Below are 20,605 nucleotides of genomic sequence, written 5' to 3'. Positions count from 1 at the left end.
GGGGGGCTTGACCGAGTTCTGTAGGTTGACGGGGGGCTCTCAACTCAAGTGTGAATTTTCACAAACTGAACGCATTGGTTCAAAAAGGAGTTGTGGTATTTTACGATATGTGTATGTATATGTATGTGTGTGCATGTGTGTGTGTGCAAATCTCTCCCTCTCTCTCTCTCTGTCAGTAACAGCAGCCACTTAGCTCTATATTTAGGACAATCTGGCTAATGCTCTCTCTCCACGCGATTGGGTTCAATGCTGGGGAGGTGGGTGGGTGGAGGGAGGTATGGACTGGCACCCTGGGGATGGGGAAGGGCCCCTGGGGCCCCGTCCAGCTGCAGGGACCAGCGGTGCTGGCCAGAGTGGACAACTGTAGCCCCCTCCCGTCCCTGCTAGCTGGCAAAAGGGGGCTGCCCGGGCTGTAAACCCCTCAGGGCAGACCTGTGCACCCCGGAATAGCTCATTGTTGACCAACCGACTGCCCAACATGCAGACTGCTGCCCACCGCTGGTCAGGATGCCCAGAGGCAGGCTGGAGGACGGTTGTCCCAGGGGTTAGGGAACCTTCTAGAAAAGAGCCGTTGGTTCAGCTGGCATAGACTCGGGGACAAAACAAAGGGGACAGATGGTTGGATATTTGCATACACACAGTCACAGACACGTGTGGGTGTCCACATGCCTAGCTTGGCCCCACACATCCAGACACACACGTACCCTGCTGTTGAGGGGCACTTGTCCCACCCCGGACTCGGAGAGCCTTGGGGTCAGCGCTGGGGCCTGTGTTGGGTGGTCCTCTGTTGGATGACCAAAGGGGTGAGGCACAGCTACCTGGAGCACCCCAGGGCCGCACCCTGGTGGAGTATAGACACACTGGGAAGGGTAGACACATCCTTGCCAGGTCTCTCAATGGCTTCTCAGTCTGGCTATGTCTTGGCTGGAAGGTCTGGCTCTAAAGAACCATTGGAAAAACCAGAGAGGATTCTGGGAGGAGCAGTGAGGTAGGGGGGCACAGATGGAGCCCTACACTGGAGATCTTAGTCTAGGGCCCTCTGTTCCACGAGGATGCCACACGTGTCCCCGTCCCCTCGCCCCTGCCACCTCCTGATGGCATTAGCCTTTCACCTCCCCCAGCCCTGGCAGCTGGCCGGGATCCTTCAAGGGTCTGCTTTTCCTGTGCAGCATTTGCCAGCGACCCCTGACCTCTCCCTGACCCCTCCCTGACCCCTCTGCTGCCTCCTGCCTCCCACCCTCATCGCATCCCAGCCCTGACCTCATGTCTGCAGGGCTGCGGGCAAGGGTGAGATAAGGCGGGCATTGCACTACTCCCTCCTGGGGACCGACGGGAAGGGCGGGCCGGGCTGCCAGCCTCAAGTGCGCCCATGACTCACCAGGTGGGCAGGGCCGAGGCTGGCATCCGGGAGGAAATGCCACTTCCTCTGGATAAGGCTGCAGGCCCTCCGGTTTTGCCTTATGGTGTGTGCACTTGGGGTTTTGTTTCAAGTTCTCCCCCTCCTATGTTACAAAGATATTCTCCAACGGTTTATTCTCCTCTTGCTTTTCCTATCTAGGTCTGTCTTTCATCGCTTTGGAGTCACCTTCTTAGAAGAGACTAAGTCTGCTTCGGTGGTAATTTTTCTCCATAGAGTGAGCCCATGTCCTCAACCCGACTAACCATTCCATCCTTAACCCGTGGACCTGGGGCTGAGTTCAGCTCCCTTTGAACCGGCGGATCTGTTCTGTCGCCCATCTGGCTGTTTTTGTACCCGGGTCATACTGTCTTCCCGACCGGGGCTTCGTAGTCTGTGCTAACAGCAGGCAGGGCCAGTCCTCCCCTCTTTTTTTTCTCAAAGTCAGCTAGCCACTTACAAATCTTTATTCTTCCATATATTTTATTTTTTTTCAACGTTTATTTATTTTTGGGACAGAGAGAGACAGAGCATGAACGGGGGAGGGGCAGAGAGAGAGGGAGACACAGAATCAGAAACAGGCTCCAGGCTCTGAGCCATCAGCCCAGAGCCTGACGCGGGGCTCGAACTCACAGACCGCGAGATCGTGACCTGGCTGAAGTCGGACGCTTAACTGACTGCGCCACCCAGGCGCCCCTCTTCCATATATTTTAAATGTTTATTGATTTTTGAGAGAGAGAGAGCAAGTGGGGGAGGGACGGGGGGGTGGGGGGACAGAGGATCCGAAGCCGACTCTGTGCTGACAGCCGAGAGTCCGATGTGCAACTCGAACCCATGAACCGTAAGATTGTGACCTGAGCCAAAGTCGAACACTCAACCCCGACTGAGCCACCCAGGCGTCCCCTCCATATATTTTAGGGTAAGTTTATCAAGTTCCTCAAAAATATCCAGCTGGAATTCAGGATCTTGGTTCAGAGGAGGACTCCACCGGCAACACGGCAGACGGGAGGAGGATGATATTTGTGCGTCTTAAGCAACAAGGGACTGCGGTTCTGGAATACGCATGGGGTGGCTGTGAAGTGAGGACGGATAGACTGCAGCCCCTATAACAAAATGGGCAAAGAGTATGAACTGGCCATTTGCAGGAGAGGAAATGTAAACAACCAGAGAACAGAAAGGACCACTCAAACTCACTTATAATCAGAGAAATGCAAATCAGAATAATAAGAAGATACTGCTTACCACCCATCAGGCTGCCAGGCAGTAAAGAGGTAGGTACTGGCCAGTGTTGGCAGGATGTAAGCAGGAGTGGCCCCAATGAGGGGCCATCCAGCAGCGCTCCATTCAGTCAAGTGCATGTAGAGGCAGGGACAGGGCTTCCCCAGGTGCCCATCAGTGGAGTGTGTGTGCAAAAGGTGGCCACGCCCACACCAGGGCACCACGTGACAGTCACGTGTGAAGCCACAAGCCCAGTGGAGATGAGACTAGGTTGTTAGATCTTAAAAACAGAGCACGAGGGGTGCCTGAGGGGCGCCTGGGTGGCTCAGTTGGTTCAAGAGTCTGACTTCGGCTCAGGTCATGATCTCGAGGTTCGTGAACTCGAGCCCCGAGTCGGGCTCATTGCTGTCAGTGCAGAGCCTGGAGCCTGCTTCGGATTCTCTGTCTCCCTCTCTCTCTGCCCTCTTCCCTGCTTGCACACACACACTCTCTCTCTCTCTCTCTCTCTCAAACAAATAATAAAATAAAACATTAAAAAAAAAAAAGCGGCACGAGTGGAAAAAATAAGAAAGAAGTACAGCCCACAGCCCAACTCCACTCATGTAAATAACACCCCCTCAACAGCCAGACACGTTTTAAAAAAATGAGGTGAAATTCACATAACGTAACATTGACCCCGTTTTGAAGCATACAGTCCTGTGGCATTTGGTACAGTCACGATGTGGTGCAGCCACCAGCCTAGCTCCAAGACATGCCATTCCCCAAGAGGAACCTCCGTGCCAGTTAAGCATCCAAGAATACACAGGAATAAAAAAGACATGCTTGGGAAAGTTTGCCTGTGGGGGCACGAACAGGATTGAAAGGAACAATATAAATGAAGCTTCCTAGGCACGGGGAATATAGTCAATAATACGGTAACAGTATGATAATATGGCACCCGGACTTGCAGAACACATGTGCATATGTATTGTTGTGCACCTGAACTCATACAATATTATTTTTTATTTTTTTTAATTATTTTAATGTTTATTTATTTTTGAGACAGAGAGAGACAGAGCATGAATGGGGGAGAGTCACAGACAGGGAGACACAGAATCCGAAGCAGGCTCCAGGCTCCGAGCTGTCAGCACAGAGCCCAGCATGGGGCTTGAACTCACGGACTGTGAGATCATGACCTGAGCCGAAGTCAGATGCTTAACCGACTGAGCCCCCCAGGCGCCCCGAACTCATACAATACTGTATGTCAATTACTCTTCAATAATAAAAAAAATTAAATCAGTCAATCCTCTCTACTTGAGGGCCGAAAAGAGATTTAAAAATAACATATAAGGACACCTGGGGGGCTCAGTCGGTTAAGCATCTGACTCGTGATTTCGGCTCAGGTCCTGATCTCACAGTTCATGGGTTGGAGCCCCATGTTGGGCTCTGTGCTGACAGTGCGGAGTCTGCTTCAGATTCCCTCTCTCTCTCTCACTCTCTCTCTGTCTCTCTGCCCCTCCTTGGCTCACATGCACTCTCTCTCTCTCAAAATAAATAAATAACCGTTAAAAAAAAAACCCATATAAACTGGAGGTTCAGGTTCCCTCTACTCCAGGCATCCAGGGATCAGAGACCCTGGAAAGACCCCGGTGCCCCAGAGGAGTGTCCCCTATCCCCTCTCGGCTCCTGGCACACGGCAGGAGACCAGGGTGAAAGTGGTAATTTGGCCTTGGAAGGAGGTGGTCGGGAGGAAGCAGCCAGTGTTGGGCGGGGGCTGAGAGGTGGACCCTGTAGGGGGGTCTATGGGGTGGTGCTGTGGGGGTGGAAGGGGTGGGAACCTGAGGGCCGTGTCAGACACCCCCCTTCTGCTGGCCCCTGGTCTCCAGGGCAGAGCAGGGCTTCATTTTCTGAGCAAGAAACCCAGACATGAGGTTTGCCAGAGGCCTTTTTGTTTTTTTGGATTTGAGCATTTATTTATATGAAAAGTCTTACCAAGGTATAAACATTCTGGGCCTTTGCACATGCTGTGGACTTAGCTGGAATGTTCCCTCCAAGCCCCCCTCCCACTGGATGTCCGCCTGGTGAACTCCGGCCACCCCTGGGGGGCACCTCCTTCAGGAAGCTTTCTCTGCCCAATGTCTTTCTCTGCACCCCAGGGTGCTCACTCCCCCCCTGGGGGGACCCACAGCCCCTCACGTGTTGGTCGCCATCCGTTTCCGTGTCAGTGCTCCCCCCCGCCGCTTGCCGGGGATTCTCCAGGGCAGGAGGCTGCCTTGTTGTATTGTCCCAGGTGGTGCAACCCCATGGGGTTCAGAAACGTCAGGTGCACAGATAACCGGTGGGTGTTTAGCTGCACCTGCCCAGGCTCTGGACCAGGGTGGGGGCTACCTTCCCAGCGCCCAGTCGTTGGAGTCTGAATCGAGGTGGTCTCCAGGCCCCTCCTCAGCTCCCTAGGAGGCTGGGGCAAACTTATTCTCTCCTGCCAGAGACTCAGGGCCTGTGACAGGGAGCTCTGGTCCCCAGGGTGCTGGGCATTCAGTGTGTGTGGGTAGTCAAGACCCCCGACTCCGGAAGGGAGAGGGGAGAGGGGGCAAATGAGGCTGTCACGTTGGGGGGCTTTCTGAAGGGCCCAGGGCTCCTATTTCCATCTCAGCTGCCCTCGGTTGGCTCGAAGGACGAGGACACATGCGTAGCCTGCTCACCACCCACCCCGAGGCCTTCCATGGGCCCCCGCCCCAGCAGCTTCGCATGCCTTGTCTCCAAACGGGTTCAGTCTTCCCAGACAAGGGGCCTTGTCTGGGCCAGTCTGGGGGACTTTTTTTAAGCCCCCAGTTTGGGAACGTGAGGGAGAGAAGGGATTTTTTTTTTTTTTTTTAAATGCATGTACTTTGGTTTTCTGTGCAACCAGCTCCCAAAGTCACTGCTCCCCTCCTCGCTTGGCAGGGCTGCCCCCCTCGTGCTGTTGACCTTGGCTGCGGGTTTGCGGGGGCTGGAGCTCTCACACCATAAATTCCTGTCTTCTAGGAATCCAGCCTGGGAAAGAAAGGAAACACGGAGGAGAATATTTGATTAACATTTTTCCAATGTGACCACATCACAGAGACGTGTGGCCGGAATTCTCACCCTGGACTGGGCAGGGCAGGACTCGGCTCGTGCCCAGCCGTGGGGAGGGTGGGCTGGGCTGGGGGCCCCTCTGGCCCGAAGGAAGAGTGGGGTCTGAGCTGGCATTGTCCCTCGGGATGGAGGTTTTTGGATGGGGGCCGGGACAGGTCAGACCCCGGGACAGATCTCCCCTGGGAGAGCTCACCTTTGACCTCAGTGGTTCTAGGGCTGCACCCTGAACTCGGGACGGGCCCCAGAGAGGCGAGGCTCTGACCTTGTTTTAACTGTCAGCTCTCCACTCTGGACAGAGCCCTCTCTGAGCCCAAACTGAATCTTGACCCTAATTCCAGACTCAGACCTGGCCCGGTGACCTCTGACTCCAACCCCAGGCCCAGCCGGGGCTTTCCTCTGTCACTGAACACTCACACAGAAGCCCTCCATGCTTCCCTCTCCGTCCCCAAACCCTGAGCCTTTGTCCTCAGCCTGGAACTAGTTCAGTGGGACTGTCCTCAACCTCACATCTCCAGGCCTCTGGCCAGCCGGCCCCTCTCCTCCCCTGTCTCTCCAGGACAGCCCCCTTCTACCAAGGGGTGCCCACCTGCGCCTGGGCCCCTCCCCCCACCTGCTCGACCACCAGCTATCATTGGCACTTAAGCACTGCACCATCAAAGGAAGAAGACAACCTTCCCGGAGCCCCACTCCCACCTCTGGCTGCCCCGTCTCTCACCTCCCTGCCCCGGCCAGTCTCCAGAAAGCTGTCTGCATACTTGTCTCCACTCCTCACCTCCTTCTCACTCCCCAGCACACTTCGTCGGCCTCCCGCTCCCACCCAGGTCAGTGGGGACCCCATGGAGCCCAGCCCCCACCGGCACTGCACTGGTGTCACCTCAGCCTCATCCAACACCGGACCACCCGCGCCCCCCCCCCCCCAATACCGTCCCCTTCCGGGCTCCTGGGGCCCCACTCGACCCTCCTTGGTCCAGATGGGCGGTGCTGTCTCTGCCTGGATGTCCGTCTCTGGCACCTCAATCTCAGCAGTCCAAACCCAGAGACCTCCTCTTCCCCCCAAACTGCTCCCCCCGCAGTGCTCTGGGTCAGCGAGGCAACTGTCCCTGTTGAACAAACCTGAGTCCCTTCCACACACGGGCCTCTTCGTCCCCGTCCCAGGTCCAGCCGCCGGCATGCCAGGAAATGTCATGCTTGTCCATGTCTAGATTTCCACTAGGACAGCCCTGTCCTGTTACCCACACCCACCGCTCCCTACCCTCGTCACCCCTCCCCCCTTACCCCTCTGCTCCCCGCCTTCCCCTCGAAGCTGGCGTCCGATTTCCACCCTATCTCTTGGGACAGCTTTCCCACCCTACCCTCATCCCCTCCTGCCCCTTCTAATCCAGTCTGACCTGTTAAAAACGCCAACCGTAGAGTGTCACTTGCCTACCCCCCGCACTAACTGCCCACCACCTGTAGGACAACATAAGAAACCCTTGCCGTGCCCACAAGGCCCTGTGTTCTATGGCTTCAGACCCCCACAGCGATCTCGCCTCGAGTTCTCTTGTTCCGACTCTGGGTCGGCCACCCCGGACACACCCGGGTGTATCATGTGCCCCTCTCCCTGGAGTCCTCTTTGCCTCGTTCCCTCCGGCTGGTGGCGGCGTGACTGGCTCATGTCTGCTCAACCGTCGGCTTAGTGCAGACATCACCTCTAGCAGGAAGCCTTCCTTCCTTCCGAGGGCTGGTCTGGGCCCCCTGCTCTGGGCTGCCATGGGGACCCGCGGAGCACAGATCACATGAGTGATAATTTCCTGGCTCACTGACCTGAAGTTTGGAAGTCCCCCAGGAGTAGAGACCGAGTCTGGGCGCCCACCACTGTTTTCCCTGTTCCGGGCACACGGCAGTCCTTCCAAACCATTTTTGGAATGAATGAGACAGGGGGCGCCCAGGTGACTCAGTCAGTTCAGCATCCGACTCTTGATTTCGGCTCAGGTCATGATCTCACAGATCGTGACATCAAGCCCTGCGTCAGGCTCTGAGGCCTGCTTAAGATTCTCTCTCTCCCTCTCTGCCACTTCCCGCCCCCCAAATGCAATGAATGAACTAAAGAGAGCTCTAGGTGGGTGGGTCCCTGGCTTCTTTCCCTCCGTGTCCCCAGGGACAAGAAGAGGGCAGGTTCAGAGGAGGGGATTTGCGGGCTGCTGAACTAATGCATTCATGAAAAGCCAAGGTGGCAGTGGGGCCAAAGTGAAGGAAGGCTGTTTTCCCAGAAGTGGGGACTGACGGACCCAGAGTGGTGGGCGGGGAGGGACAGAGTCCCGGTAACTGAGCATTTCCCCTTTCCAGGGACCAGGAGGACATTAAGGCTCAAGGGAGGTAACAGGAAAAGGAAGCAGGCCTGGGTGTCTGGAGAGAGAAAGAATAGGTTGGGGGGCCCGGGGGACACCCCTCAATCAGGTTTGCAGCCCTGTGGCATGGAGAGGATCCTCACTTGATAAAGGGGCTCTGAGGCCCAGGGAGGGTCTGCAGCTTGCGACAGCGGCCAGCGGCAGAGCTGGACCCTGGAACCAGGACCTGGACTTTGGTACACATTCTCAGTTCCCAGAAGATTACACCCCCTTGGCTTTGGTCTTCACTTCCCATGCTCAATCATCACCCCTGGTTGCCCACCTGGCTCTCCTCAGCTGAGAGCCCACCTGGCTCTTGGGAGCTTCCTCCACCGCTCACTCACAATCCCCGTCTTTGAGTCTCTGGACCTGGTTCCACACTGGTCTCCCATTCCCCAAACCCACTAACCTCTCCACCCACCTATCCTTCCTCTCCCTGCTGCCCACCTCAGTCCTGTGCCTGAACCAATCCCACACCCCGCCCTCCCCGACCCCTGGGATCATTTATACATTGATGTAGCATGTACTGAAATGGTGGGGGGGGGGGTGCCTGGGTGGTGCAGTCGGTTAAGCGTCCGACTTCAGCCAGGTCACGATCTCGCGCTCCGTGAGTTCGAGCCCCGCGTCAGGCTCTGGGCTGATGGCTCAGAGCCTGGAACCTGTTTCCGATTCTGTGTCTCCCTCTCTCTCTGCCCCTCCCCTGTTCATGCTCTGTCTCTCTCTGTCCCAAAAATAAATAAACGTTGAAAAAAAAAATTAAAAAAAAAAAGAAATGGTGGGGGGTGAGCCAGGTATTAAGGACAAGTATTTTTTTCTTAGAACACCACCAATGGACCCTGTATTTCATCTGGAAAAATACATGGGGGACATTTTTTTGGTAAGAAATTCAAAACAAGAGGAGAAGGAAAGGGAACAGGATCCTGTGCATAAGAACAGTATTTGCTGTGCACCCACGTGTCAGACACTGTACTGAGTGCCTCACATGCATGCTGACTACAACCCCATGTGAGGTTGTCACGGGGGGAGCCTCCACTGCCACCCCCACCTCATATTTCTATGAGAAGGGACTTCACCAAGAGGACGTTCCTGGCCTCTCTCTCCTCTCTTGTTCCTCTTTCATCAGGATACTTGTATTTCAACTGTGGTCTGTAGTAACTTGATGGGGGAAGGCTCTTCCAGCAGGTGGAGGGAAGACTCAGGGGGTCCAGCACTACCTATGACACAGGTTCAAGTGTATCTAAGTCAGGGATGAAGGATCAGAGTGCCCACTGAGGCTTTGCTTTTTGGCTTGATTTTCTAATCATATTTCATATCTTTTTCTTGCCTTATTGCAAAGGCTGGACTCTCTAGTACAACGTTGAATCAAGCTGTGGCAGTGGACAGCAGTCCTCAGTAATAAGGTTAATGTTTTATCTCTGTGACTTATTCCTGTAGCTATCTCTCAGTTTGTTCTGAACGTGTGAGGAAGATGTTATTTATAGAATTCCTAATACTCCATTTTACAGCTGAAGAATTCTGAGGTAGCTTGCCCAAGGTCACACATTTATTCAGTGGCAACGTTCCTATATATAAATCCCAATAAGTTCAACTTCAAAGACCATAATCTTAGCTATTATGCTATAAAGCCTTCCATAAAACATGTTCTAAAAGAACAATAATTTAATAGCGTGCTACTAGAGTAGATCAGAAACACGCACCATTGGAACAAAACACAAAGCAGCAATTATATACAAGAGCCTACTATATATAAAAACGTAAGACTTGGTAAAGCAAGTATTATAATGAATTGGAGGGACAGCAATTTGGGGTGTGAGGAAATTAGCTAACACTTTATATTTATAAATTTATATTTAAATTATCTCCAGGCAGATGACAGAGTTAACACTTACATAAGTAAGTAATAAAATTCTACAGTAGCTAGTAGGAAACATTGCAGTCTTTCTTACCTTCTGGAAAAGCATTTATACATTTTTGTTAACTTCCTTAGCTTTTCTTAAACTTCCCAAGTGGTTTATAAGTTTCCAAGCAATGGAAGAAATCACAAGGAAAAAGATGAATCTTTTTGGCTCTGGGATGGGTGGTGTGTGGGTGGCGGGGGGAAGGGGTAGTGCCTCAGGGGTGACCACGGGGGACAGGGCCACAGTGACCAGAAATCATCTTTGAAGATCGAGAAATACACACCAACACACCACTGCCAAGTCTGGAATCTCTGGGCAGCCTGTGAATGCCCACACGGTTCACACTATTAGGGCACAGTCACACCCTTGGTTGTATGCTAGAACTCTGGTTTGCAATCTCACACCCTTGAGCTTCCATAGACATATCTTCTCTTGGCTTTGCCATCCCCATCGACCTCCTGCCAACGCGCACCGTTGGGGACTTGCTTTGAGATGTCTGTGCACATGTAGGCGCTTGCACACCCAATGGGAAGGTGCAGCCCGTGGCTGGGCACAGGTCAGGGCTCCACCCGTCTGCACGGTCCGGGCCTCTCTGGGTGGCCACCTCTCTCCATGGTGTGGTAGCTGTGGACCCTGTTAGACTCCACCGGGCCAGGAGGCCTGAGCCCAACCCACTGGCCCAGTGGGAGCCCACTCGGCCCGCTGCTCCACTCCCTGCCCCCACATGGGACCCCTCTCCAGCCCAAGAGGGATGGCACATCTCTGTCTGCTCTGAGCCCTATCTGCAGGCCCTGAAGATGAGTGGCATGTTCTTGGCCAGAGTGCAGGGTCCCATCATTCCTTTCACCTGCAGGGTCAGCTCTGTTCTCCAAGGGCACCTACCCAGGCTGAGGCACCACCACCTTCTCGGGGCGGCTCCAAGGGAGCAGGGCGGACCTCCGCTTTGTGCCTCCCAGGTCTGCTCCTGCCCACCAAGCCCCACATCTGCCCTTTACCCTCCTCCAGTTGGTCCAGCCCCAACACCCAATATCTGTCTAGGCTTGCCTCCCAGCCCCGGAACTGCCCCCCCACCCCAACCCTCAGGATTTGAGCTCTACCCACAGCTGTGTCTGGAGCTTGGCTGAGCGTGGGTCCAGTCTCCAGGCCCTTGTGAGCCCCTTCTCTGGAAGGCCAGACCCCCATGCCCTGCCTCTGTGCCTGGGGACTCCAGCCAGAGCTGAGCACAGTGTCTGGCACATACCGGGCCCTCAACCAATATTTGCCAAGGGAGTCAATTCCTCGATCATCCCCTCAAATAGTCCAGTGAGCTTCTCGACCCATTCCCTTAGTCTGGACCCTACAGGTGGGCTGCTTTGGACCAGGGGATGAGAACTTGCTTGACTCCATTCTGTCCGTGCCCCCTCTTCCCTGCCCCCCCAACGTATGTATGCAGGGATGGTGTGTCCTTCCCAATTCAATGTGCCTTCTCCTGGACACGAAGGCCAGGCCTTAGTGCCACAAAGTACACTGAATGGTGCCCTTTCGGTTGACCTAAGGTCTTCTGCAGGCCTGGCTCACCCTGGACCGGGCTTTTCCACCCGGACCCTCCTATGTCAGGCGACCTTATGCATTTCCCTCTCGGGGCTGGATGGAGGGTTTCCAGGCAGCTCCAAGGACATGCTGAACCGCTTCCCTTCTCAGCCAGCCCTTGCTTCCCCCTGCCTGTCGTCCTGCAGCCTGTGGTTCGAAATGAAAAAGGTGATGGGGGGAGGGTTAATCTCCTTGTAGGTCAATGTTGTGCAAGATTTACAAGAAGCGTTAGGGCAGGGGGGACCCACATCTCCCCACACGCCTTAGAGAGTCTCCCCACCTTACTGCGCAATGACCCCGACAGAAAGCTCGTCCTCCCATCTCTGATCTCGAAGAGCTTGGGTTTGCCCTCAGCCCCAACATGTGACGCCCTGTCCGGTGCACCCACAACAAGACAGGGAACTCTGGGAATAGCCGGTGTAGGGGAGATGCTTCTAGTTGCCTGCACCTGTGTCCCCGAGCTGGATGGCTAGTGTACCCCTCTGGCCGGGGACAAGGCTGCAAGTGGGGCTCAGGCTTTTTCTGGGCTTCAAATGCACTGACTTTTCCAGGGATTTGCCCCCAAACTTGGATTTCGTGGGTCCTCGCTGTGGCCCCCCACGGGACAAGTAGCCCGCTCTTGGGCACCCAGCCTGATTGCTGCCCGACCTGAATTCTTCGGGGAGGGAAAAGCATGTTTTAAAAACACACAAAAACCCCATCCTGTCTGAACTGAACATTTTCTCCTGCTTGTCCAACACCATCATTTACATTCTTGGGCTGGTCAGCAGCCAAGATATTTATAGCATTGCCCTGGCACTCCATCTTGCCTAATTGGCGTGGCCGACGGGGCCCCCATCTGTCATGGTAAGTGGGCCTTTCACCGGCCTCTGGCGGGCTCTCAGCTGCCCGGGACATTCCCAGGCCTGGGAGAGGCTGCCTCCCCATGCCCCCCACCAGTGGGCCCGGCCATGCCAGGGGAGCCCCCAGAGCGAGCATGTGACTCAGGCCAGCGGCCCCATCCAGTCCGAGTGACTTGACGGCCTCTCCCAGACGTTCCCAGGCCTCCCTGCTGCCTTCGAGTTCCCAATCACCCCTCACTCCACCCTTCTGATGAACAAAGGTGGCTCTGTCATTCTGCTGTCTGGTGACTTCTTGGGCTCCTTGCTTTGCAGGATGGAGCCTCAGCTCCGTCAGCCTGGGGAGGACCATCACCATCCATCCCATGACCCGTCCAACCTCCTCGCTCGCTCTCCGCCCCTGCCACATGCCGTTTCCCACAAGGGAAGGTGTGCTCCAGACCTTTCTATGGGCCCTCCCCTGTGCCTGGCATGCTTCACCCCCTCTCAGCTTGCTTAACCTCTGTTCCTCCTCTGGTGTCTGCCTTCGACACCCCCTCTTCTGTGAAGCCTCACCACCTGCACCCCACACTTCCCACCCTCTGGGGAAGCCCTGGGCTCTCTCACCACACCATCCAGCACATTCATCATCAGACTGTCCTTGCTTGACCTTGAACTCTCCGGGGGCCAAAAGGCGGGCCTCCTTTGTGCCCCCAGGTGGTTACGGAACAATCCTCAGCACTGCTGAGAAATCCATTACTGTGTCCCTTGGGTCCTAAGGATTGAATGGTTTTTGTTCCCCAAGTACCGTATTTCACCAATTCCCAGACGACGACGCTGTTACCACAATCTCACATCTTTGAAATTTGGGATGGCGCGTGCTGATTTAGTTCTTGGAGTCTTTATCTGACTGAATGGGCCGTAAAAGAGCGGTACACCTTGCAACCGCTGACTTCTCGGACTCGATGGCCTATAGCAAAGGCATCGATGACGGTTCGTGACCGAGACGGCAGGGCGGCTAGAAGGTCAGACCTCAGAGCTGCCTGCCCTGGGCTCTGAACCTGGCTCTGCCGTATTCTGGTTGCGAGATCCTGGGGTGACTGACCCTGGCTTCTGAGCCTTGGTTTCCACGTCTGAAACTTGGGGAGTGTTGATGTCGCCTCCCTCGGTGGGTGGTGAGGTGACTGCATTCAACACGAGAGAGCGCTGGAAATGTTCAAGAAATAATGGCCACTGCAATTATCTTGCCCGGTAATGCATCCAACAGAGATTTGAATGCCATCCCGGGGTGGGGATGATGGCTGGCAAGGCAGACACGGCTCTCACGGGCCTTGGTTAGTTGGAAAGGCAAAAAGGTAAACACGCAGTTATAAATCAAGGAAAATTCCTACAAAGTGGCTCTGAGAGAACGGACTTAGGGCGACCCGGTTTGGAGTGCTGAAGGATGCAAGGTACATACCAGTCGGTGCAAAACTGCAGGGAAGGGCTTCTAGACAGAGCGAGCAGCGAATGTCAATGCACGGATGCAAAGAGAGCGAGACAGCGCGGGGAGCGTAGATGGAGGTGAGGTCACGAGGTCATGCCAGGTCACGGGGGACCTCGTAGCCATCGAGGGGTGGCAGTTTGGCTCCAAACGCAGTAGGAAGCCTCTGGGAGGAGGCAAGAGAACGGTGGGGTCTGATGTATGTTGGAAGCTGGGGCAGGGGGCCGGAGGAGGTGGAGAGCAGCTTAGCGGTGCTGTCCAGGGAGAGCGGGTGGTGCCTTGGGCACAGCGGTGGCAGCGGGAACCGAGGGAGGCGGATTCGGGATTTATTTTGGAGGCAGAATTGACAGGTCTTGGCAATGGATCGATGTGGGTGGCAAGAACCAGGAGGATCCAAGGGTGCCTCCCAGTTTTCTGGCCCCAGCAAATGGGCGGACGATGGTGCCGCTTCCTGAGACGGGGAAGATACGAGGAGGAGCAGGTTGGGGAGGAAATCGAGAGTTTACTTTTGGACGCGTTAGGCTTGAGCTGCTATTTGCCTTTGCCTGGCTCAGTGCTAACAGAGCTCCATGGGCCTCAGAGCTGCAGGGAGGCCAGAGAGTAGGGTGTCTCCAGCCCACGTGTGGCCCCAGGAGGTGTCTCAAAGCACTGAAATTGCTCAAGCATCTCTTATCCTGCCTTGTCAATGCCAGAGGCCACCAAGCCTTCCCGGTCCCTGGTAGCAAAAAGCCCTCCATCCTGCGGCCCAGAACGACCGAGGCCTGGTCTACGGGCCCAGCTGGTGGGGGGGGGGGGAAGGGAGGGGGCAGGCGTCCACATCTCTCTTGGGACTCCCCATCTACTACACGAACTCTGGGCCGGCCCCTTCTTCATCCCCCAGTTCAGCCCCCACCTGCACATCCTGGAGCCTCTGTAGAATTCTCGAGAACCACACAGCCTCCAGTCCAAATTCCGCCTCTCCCAGCCACATCTACCAGTTATGAGCTAGGTGGCGGAGGGCGAGCGTCCCACATCTGTGCAGTGAGGGTGATGACATCAGTGCCCCCCTTGGGGGGTGCTGTGAGCAGGCGTTGAGCCAACGCTTGTAAGAGCTTCAAACCAAGGCTGCTCAAAAGCAAGCCCACAGGCTGCTCTTTGAATTATTTATTATGGCGAGGCACCTCGCTCAAGCCGGCTGTAAAGCCCCGAGTGTGACATCCCCAGGCTGGGACCCCAAGCCTTCCCTTCTTTCCCGGCCTTCCCCTCTGGGGGACCGCCGACAACGCTTGGGTGGTGGGTGGCAATGCCAGTTAACGGGAAGGGAGGGGGCACTGAGTCACCCCCTATTGGCACACGGTGGCCTCTGGGGCCTGCAGGCAGGGTTGGCCTTGTCTGGTGACTAGAGCAGGAGCTGGCAGGGGGCCAGGGAAGGGGGGACAATGGGCCCTTGTCTTTGCCGAGCTTTCTCCTTCCAAGATGCTCCAGCCCCCAGACAAATATGACCTCACTCCTCCTTAAGGATCCAGGACGGAGGACAGACATCGGCCCTGAGTTGGACCCACCCATCCCGTTTCACAGACTGGAACACCAACTCACTGCAGGGGAAGAAGACAAGGGGGCACTGAGGCTCTGGCCCCGGTACCTGGCCTGAATCCATGCCCTGTCGGGTGGCCACCCCCAGGGCGGGGACCCCAGAAGGGCCAGGCAGCCACAGCCCAGATGATAGTGGGCACGCTCGTGGGTCAGACAAGCTGTGATCAGGTCCCGCTGCCGCCACTCCCAGCTGTGTGCCCTGGGCAATTCAATCAGCTTCTCTGGGCTTCAGTTTCCACATCTGATAGGGGTCTGGCCGCCTCTTCCCAGCAGGGTCCGGTGTCCTTGAACATCCCTGACCAAGGACAAGGGCTCAGACCATGCTGCTTAGAGCCGTGGTGCCTGCCCTCTACCGGAGGGGTGATCTTCCAGGGCAGACAGGTTTGCTTGGTGATGGGGATTAGGGCCCACTTAACCCAAGCCCCCAGGGGATGCTCATGCCCCAGCCTCCACCCTCCGCCCTCCGCCCTCCACCCTCAGCCGGGGGCCCTGCAACAGGAGGGCCAGGTGGGCCCGGCATTTCCCACTGACCCGTTCTGAAAGGACATTTTCAGACACTGGTCCTGCTAGCCTCACACACCCCTCCCCGTGGCAGCCCTGACTTCTGGCTACCTCCACCCTGCCCAGAGGGTCTTCTTCTAGCTGGTTCTCCAGCCCCACCTCTTCCCGGGAATGGCCCCTGTGTCCCACCTCCTCTCTAAAGTGCCCTATTGGTGGGGCGCCGGGGTGGCTCAGTTGGTTAAGCGTCCGACTTCGGCTGAGGTCATGATCTCACTGCTCGTAGGTTCAAGCCCTGCGTCAGGCTCTGTGCTGACAGCTCGGAGCCCGCAGCCTGCTTCAGATTCTGTGTCTCCCTCTCTTTCTGCCCCTCCCCTGCTCACACTCTGTCTCTCAAAAATGAATAAATGTTAAAAAAAAAAAATGTGCTCATGGTAATCCATGCAGATGTGTGAGCCTCGGGTGAGAGCAGGGACCTCGGGGCTAGAACATGGTGGCCACAGGATGGGTGCTCGTTTCATGACAATACGCATTCATTCTCAAAGGTCATTTAGAATAACCTCCCGCTGCAATGAAGCAAGGAGCGGTCAGCTCTCCACGAGCTCACACGGCCTGGGCCGGAACGTCTGGGCCCCATGTTAGTTCTCAGAGACGGATCCCCTTCCTGCAGGGTTCAGCCCAGGGACCCAGGTAAGGGAGACAGGCAAGTGAGGCTGGGGCTCTCCTGGAGGCCACCCAGGCTCTGGCCTTTCCCTTGGCCCCAACTTCCACTGCACTGCATTCCCAGTGAGATAAACAAGGGATCAGTGGGAGCAAAATGAATGAAGTAACGGGGAAGATATGAGCGGCCGCGCCCAGCCCCCGGCCCGCCCTGCCCGCTGCCCGACAAGGAGGGCTTTGGAAGAGGCCAGGCACCCCCAGCCTCGGCCGGTGCCAGGCACCAAGGGAGCTCCGCCCGGGCCAAGCCTCGGCTGATCCCCAGGCTCAGGACACAAGCCCCTCTCAGAGCTCCTGGACCCTCCGTGGGCCCTGTCCCCGGGCCCCACCCTCCTCCCTGGCCTCCTCAGCCCCCAGCCCTCACCGAGCTGGAATTAGTTCAAATCTGGAGGCTTGGTGATCTGGGGAACGCCTCACTCCCGTGCGCAAACTGACCGAGCCCCCGAGCCATCTGGAACAGCATGGGGCTCGCCACCCTGGCTCAGTTGCGGCCAAGGTTTGGCCCGGGGCGGCGGGCCCATCCACGTCTGTGGGAACCCGCTGTGCCTCTGCCCGTCAGACTTCCCCACGCCCAGTGCCAGCCGCTTGTCCCGCGGCCATCCTGTCCTCTCTCACTGGAACTCTGGGGGGCATCTCCAGGACCAGATGGGAGGCTGGCACTGCTGATTCGGCCTGGTCTCCAACCGGGCTGGACGCGGGCTCAGGCACCTTCCGCTGCTGAGATGTAGACAAAGAGCCAGTGTCAGCTGGACGGGGCCCCGCCCACTGGCTCCGGGGCCTGGCTTCCACTGCAGGGAACCGGGGCCTGTCTGTGATCAGGGACCCCCAGAGCAGAGCGCCCAGTTGCACCCTGAGCAGGGAGCCTGACACAGACGGGGCCCGCCCACTGGCCTCACCCTGGGCCTTCAGGCGCCCACTTTTCCAGCTGACTTCCCGCCACCCCCACCCCACGCACCTTCCGCTCTGACCATCAAGAGCCACGTCTGATTTCCTGACACACCTTCCCTCCTCCATGTGTGATTGTGCATACATCTTAGGGGTCCCGAAGCATGTATTAGCGTGTAGATGGCTCTACCATTTTTCAAAGAAAATTGAGCCCCAGGCAGGGAAGTGACTTGCCCAGACTCACTCGGCTTCGCTGGCCCCAGGGCCACACTGGTCTGACCCCTGTGATCATTCCCTGCCCCGCCGGGGGGGGGGGGGGGCGGGGGCGCGGGGTGAGGGGGGAGCTCAGGGACCACAGCCTTGGATGGTGGTTCAGACACAGGCTCACCTGGTCCCAGGTCCCAGAAGGGGCTCAGGGGAACACACGGCAAAGAGAGAGAGAAGAGTTCTGAGACGGAGGACTTACCCAGAGCCGAGGCCCAGAGCCAGGGGCCTGGACACCGCGAGCAGCCAGAAGGAGACCATGCGACACAGGCACCCAGGACACAGAGCAGCCCGCCCCCGTGGCACGCCGGGAGCACGGGTGGTGAGACCCGCCAGCTCACTTGAACTGGGGCCCAGAGCCCCACCCCCACCCCCCAGCCAGCACCGTGTCTGCCCCCAAGGGCCTCAGGGCTCCCCCATGAGTCGCCAAGTAGGGCTGCCTCTCAGACCTGATGCTAAACACACCCGATTTCAGCAGACAGACGTGGGAGGCACCCCCGAAGAGGCCAGTGCCGTCTGAGCAGAGCAGCGATGAGGTGACCCCTGACTCCCTGCCAGGAAGCCACTTAGCGGCAGCTGCGGGCGCACCGGAGACACCCAATCTGTCAGCATGGGCCACGTGACTGGCCGGCGTCCAGCCATGGCCTCGAAGGGAGCCACCAGAGGAGGGCCAGATGTGGCTGAGGGCCCCGGCTCAGAGGCGGGAGGGGGCTAAAGTCACCATCCTGAAGGAGACACCTGGCTTGGTGACGAGCTCTGAGTTCTCGAAGCCAGCTTTGATGACAATCCACCTGCTGCCTTCTCTGTCCTCCCTGTGGGGAGCACCTCGGAGGCTTGCCCGGAGCACTAACGTCAAGGTCCTAAGGTCTGTGCCTTGGCCACTTACGAACTGTGCAGCGGCTGTGGGCAGGTCCCCTCACTGCTGACCTTCACTTTCCTCTTCCATAAAATGCACAAAAAAATCTCCATCTTGAAGGATGATGCCGAGCAATGCATATGAGGTGCTCAGGGAGGGGGGCAAGAGGAGAGAGAAGCTGGGGTATTTACCCCCAGGCTCTCTTCATGCCTGGTCGTAGCTTTGACAGTGGTTGTACCTCTAGGGTCTTGGCTTCCGGGGTGGGGGGGGGGTCCGCACTCCAGGAACACCCTCCTTTCCGGGGCCCCTCCAGGCCTGAACCGGGCAGATCACAGCTCCCCACGTTTGCTGTGTTGGGCCTCAGCCTCCCTTCTTGGTTCCCTTGCCCCCACCCCTTTCTGCACACACTCCCTTCCTTATAGCCACTCTGTTAACCTCTTTGGAGGTGTCCCCACCCCCTGCCAAGACCCCCCTGATACAGAACCCAGCACAGGCCCTGTTGTCCCGGAGCTGCTTAACAAATGATATTCACTCCCACCAGCTTCCTCACCCTGGTCTCAGAGCTGGGAACTAGGTCCTTTAGCCCTGAGACCTGAGACGCCTCCCCCACCCCCTACCAAGTTAGCTGACTTCTCCCAGTGGCTCAGGCTCCGCCTTTCCCTTCATCCACTGCACAGCCTGGTCCACAGGTCCAAGCTTCTGACTCAGTTTCCCTATCAGGACAAAACTCCCACTTCCTTGGCTCAGGACTACTCACGCTGGCACCTCCTTCCTCATGGAGGCCAGCTGTGTCTACCAATGGCTGGCCTGGACCACCCCACTCCCGCTGGCCATGTGCATTGTGTATGGGCCAGATGGGGCATCCCCTATAGCCAACTTCCCTTCCCTCCTTACTGTGCCCAAGCCTTGCCTGATCTCTCTCTGGACAGTGCTGTGGGCCTTCTGTAGCCTTGCCTCAGCATGCCCAAAAGGTCCCTTAGGCTCACATCTGATCTAACAGGCTAAAGAAATGGAGTGGGCCACAGAGGCCTTGAATGCCGAGTCCAGCAGCTCAAGTTGTAGCCTGAAGGCAGTGGGTTATCGAAGGGTGCCAGCAGGGGCTGGTGAGACTGCAGGTGAATAGCAGAGGGATAGAGGTAGGACAGGAGTCTGGGGAAGCAGTGAGGAGTTTGCTAGTACTAACCACGAGAGAGGAGAGGGGCTAGTGGAGAGGAAGCCCAGGCTGCAGGAGAGAAAGCCACCATGCTGTCAGAGGGGGACTGAGCCTCTGCTGTCTGCCCTGTGAGCCAGGATTTGTTCTGCCTATGCTTTTGGCTTTGAGAAAGACGGCCCAGGGAAGTGTGTTGTGACCTCAGGTGCCAGGAGCCAATGGGGCAGGAATGGAAAGAAAGGGAGTGGACAGGAGGGATATGAGCAAAATGGGGATTGTGTGGCTTCAGGCAACACAACAATGGCTCATTTGTGTCTTGTGGGAAACTGAGGACACCCAGGCCTAGGAGAGCAGCAGTGACATATGCACAGTGACTCCTTGTCAACCTTGAGCCCTTCTCCTTCCCTGCTGTAAGAAGGCTTCCTTCAGCAGCATATGAAAGTATAAAATCTCTCCACATCCTGCCAACACTAAGAATTATCAGTTTTTTGCATTTTAGCCATTCTGGGTGTGTATGTGTGTGTGTGGGGGGGAGCGTCTTATTGTGGTTTTTCATTTTCATTTCCTTGCTGGGTAATGATGTTGAGCACCTTCCCATGTGTTTATGAATCATTGGAATAGCTCTGTGAAATGCCTGTTCAAGTTTTTTTGCCCATTTAAAAAATAGGGTCTTTTTTTTTTCCTTTTCGATTTATGAGAATTCTTTATATATTTTGGATGTAAGTTCTTTATCAAATATATACATTGCAAATATTGTCTTCTGGTCTATGGCTTGCCTTTTCACTTTGCTTCTTTTCTATCTTCTTTTATTAAGATATAACT

General features: G+C 56.3%; 1 protein-coding gene and 1 long non-coding RNA gene across 6 annotated transcripts in view; one reads left to right on the top strand and one right to left on the bottom strand.

Annotated features, from left to right (window-relative positions):
- The window catches only part of LOC121017739 (uncharacterized), an 8,282-nt gene extending 4,577 nt beyond the window's left edge, over positions 1-3,705 (top strand). The window contains exons 3-4 of the long non-coding RNA XR_005784879.1: positions 1,559-1,616; positions 3,660-3,705. This is a non-coding gene — a long non-coding RNA (uncharacterized LOC121017739). The remainder of the gene's footprint in view (positions 1-1,558; positions 1,617-3,659) is intronic.
- Positions 3,706-5,469: 1,764 nt separating this feature from the next.
- LOC121017737 (uncharacterized) overlaps positions 5,470-20,605 on the bottom strand; it is a 40,957-nt gene continuing 25,821 nt past the window's right edge. For all 5 annotated transcript variants that reach the window (XR_005784875.1, XR_005784876.1, XR_005784877.1 and 2 more), the window contains one exon: positions 5,470-5,626. Coding sequence is in view for 1 of the 5 variants with exons in the window: in XM_040456150.1 (XP_040312084.1) it covers positions 5,592-5,626 (35 nt within the window). In the remaining 4 variants the exon portion in view is untranslated. The remainder of the gene's footprint in view (positions 5,627-20,605) is intronic.

The sequence above is a fragment of the Herpailurus yagouaroundi genome, unplaced genomic scaffold, assembly GCF_014898765.1.
Source record: "Herpailurus yagouaroundi ecotype Mexico unplaced genomic scaffold, PumYag 216, whole genome shotgun sequence".
Classification (NCBI taxonomy): domain Eukaryota; kingdom Metazoa; phylum Chordata; class Mammalia; order Carnivora; family Felidae; genus Herpailurus; species Herpailurus yagouaroundi.
This window is presented reverse-complemented; position numbering and strand designations above follow the sequence as displayed.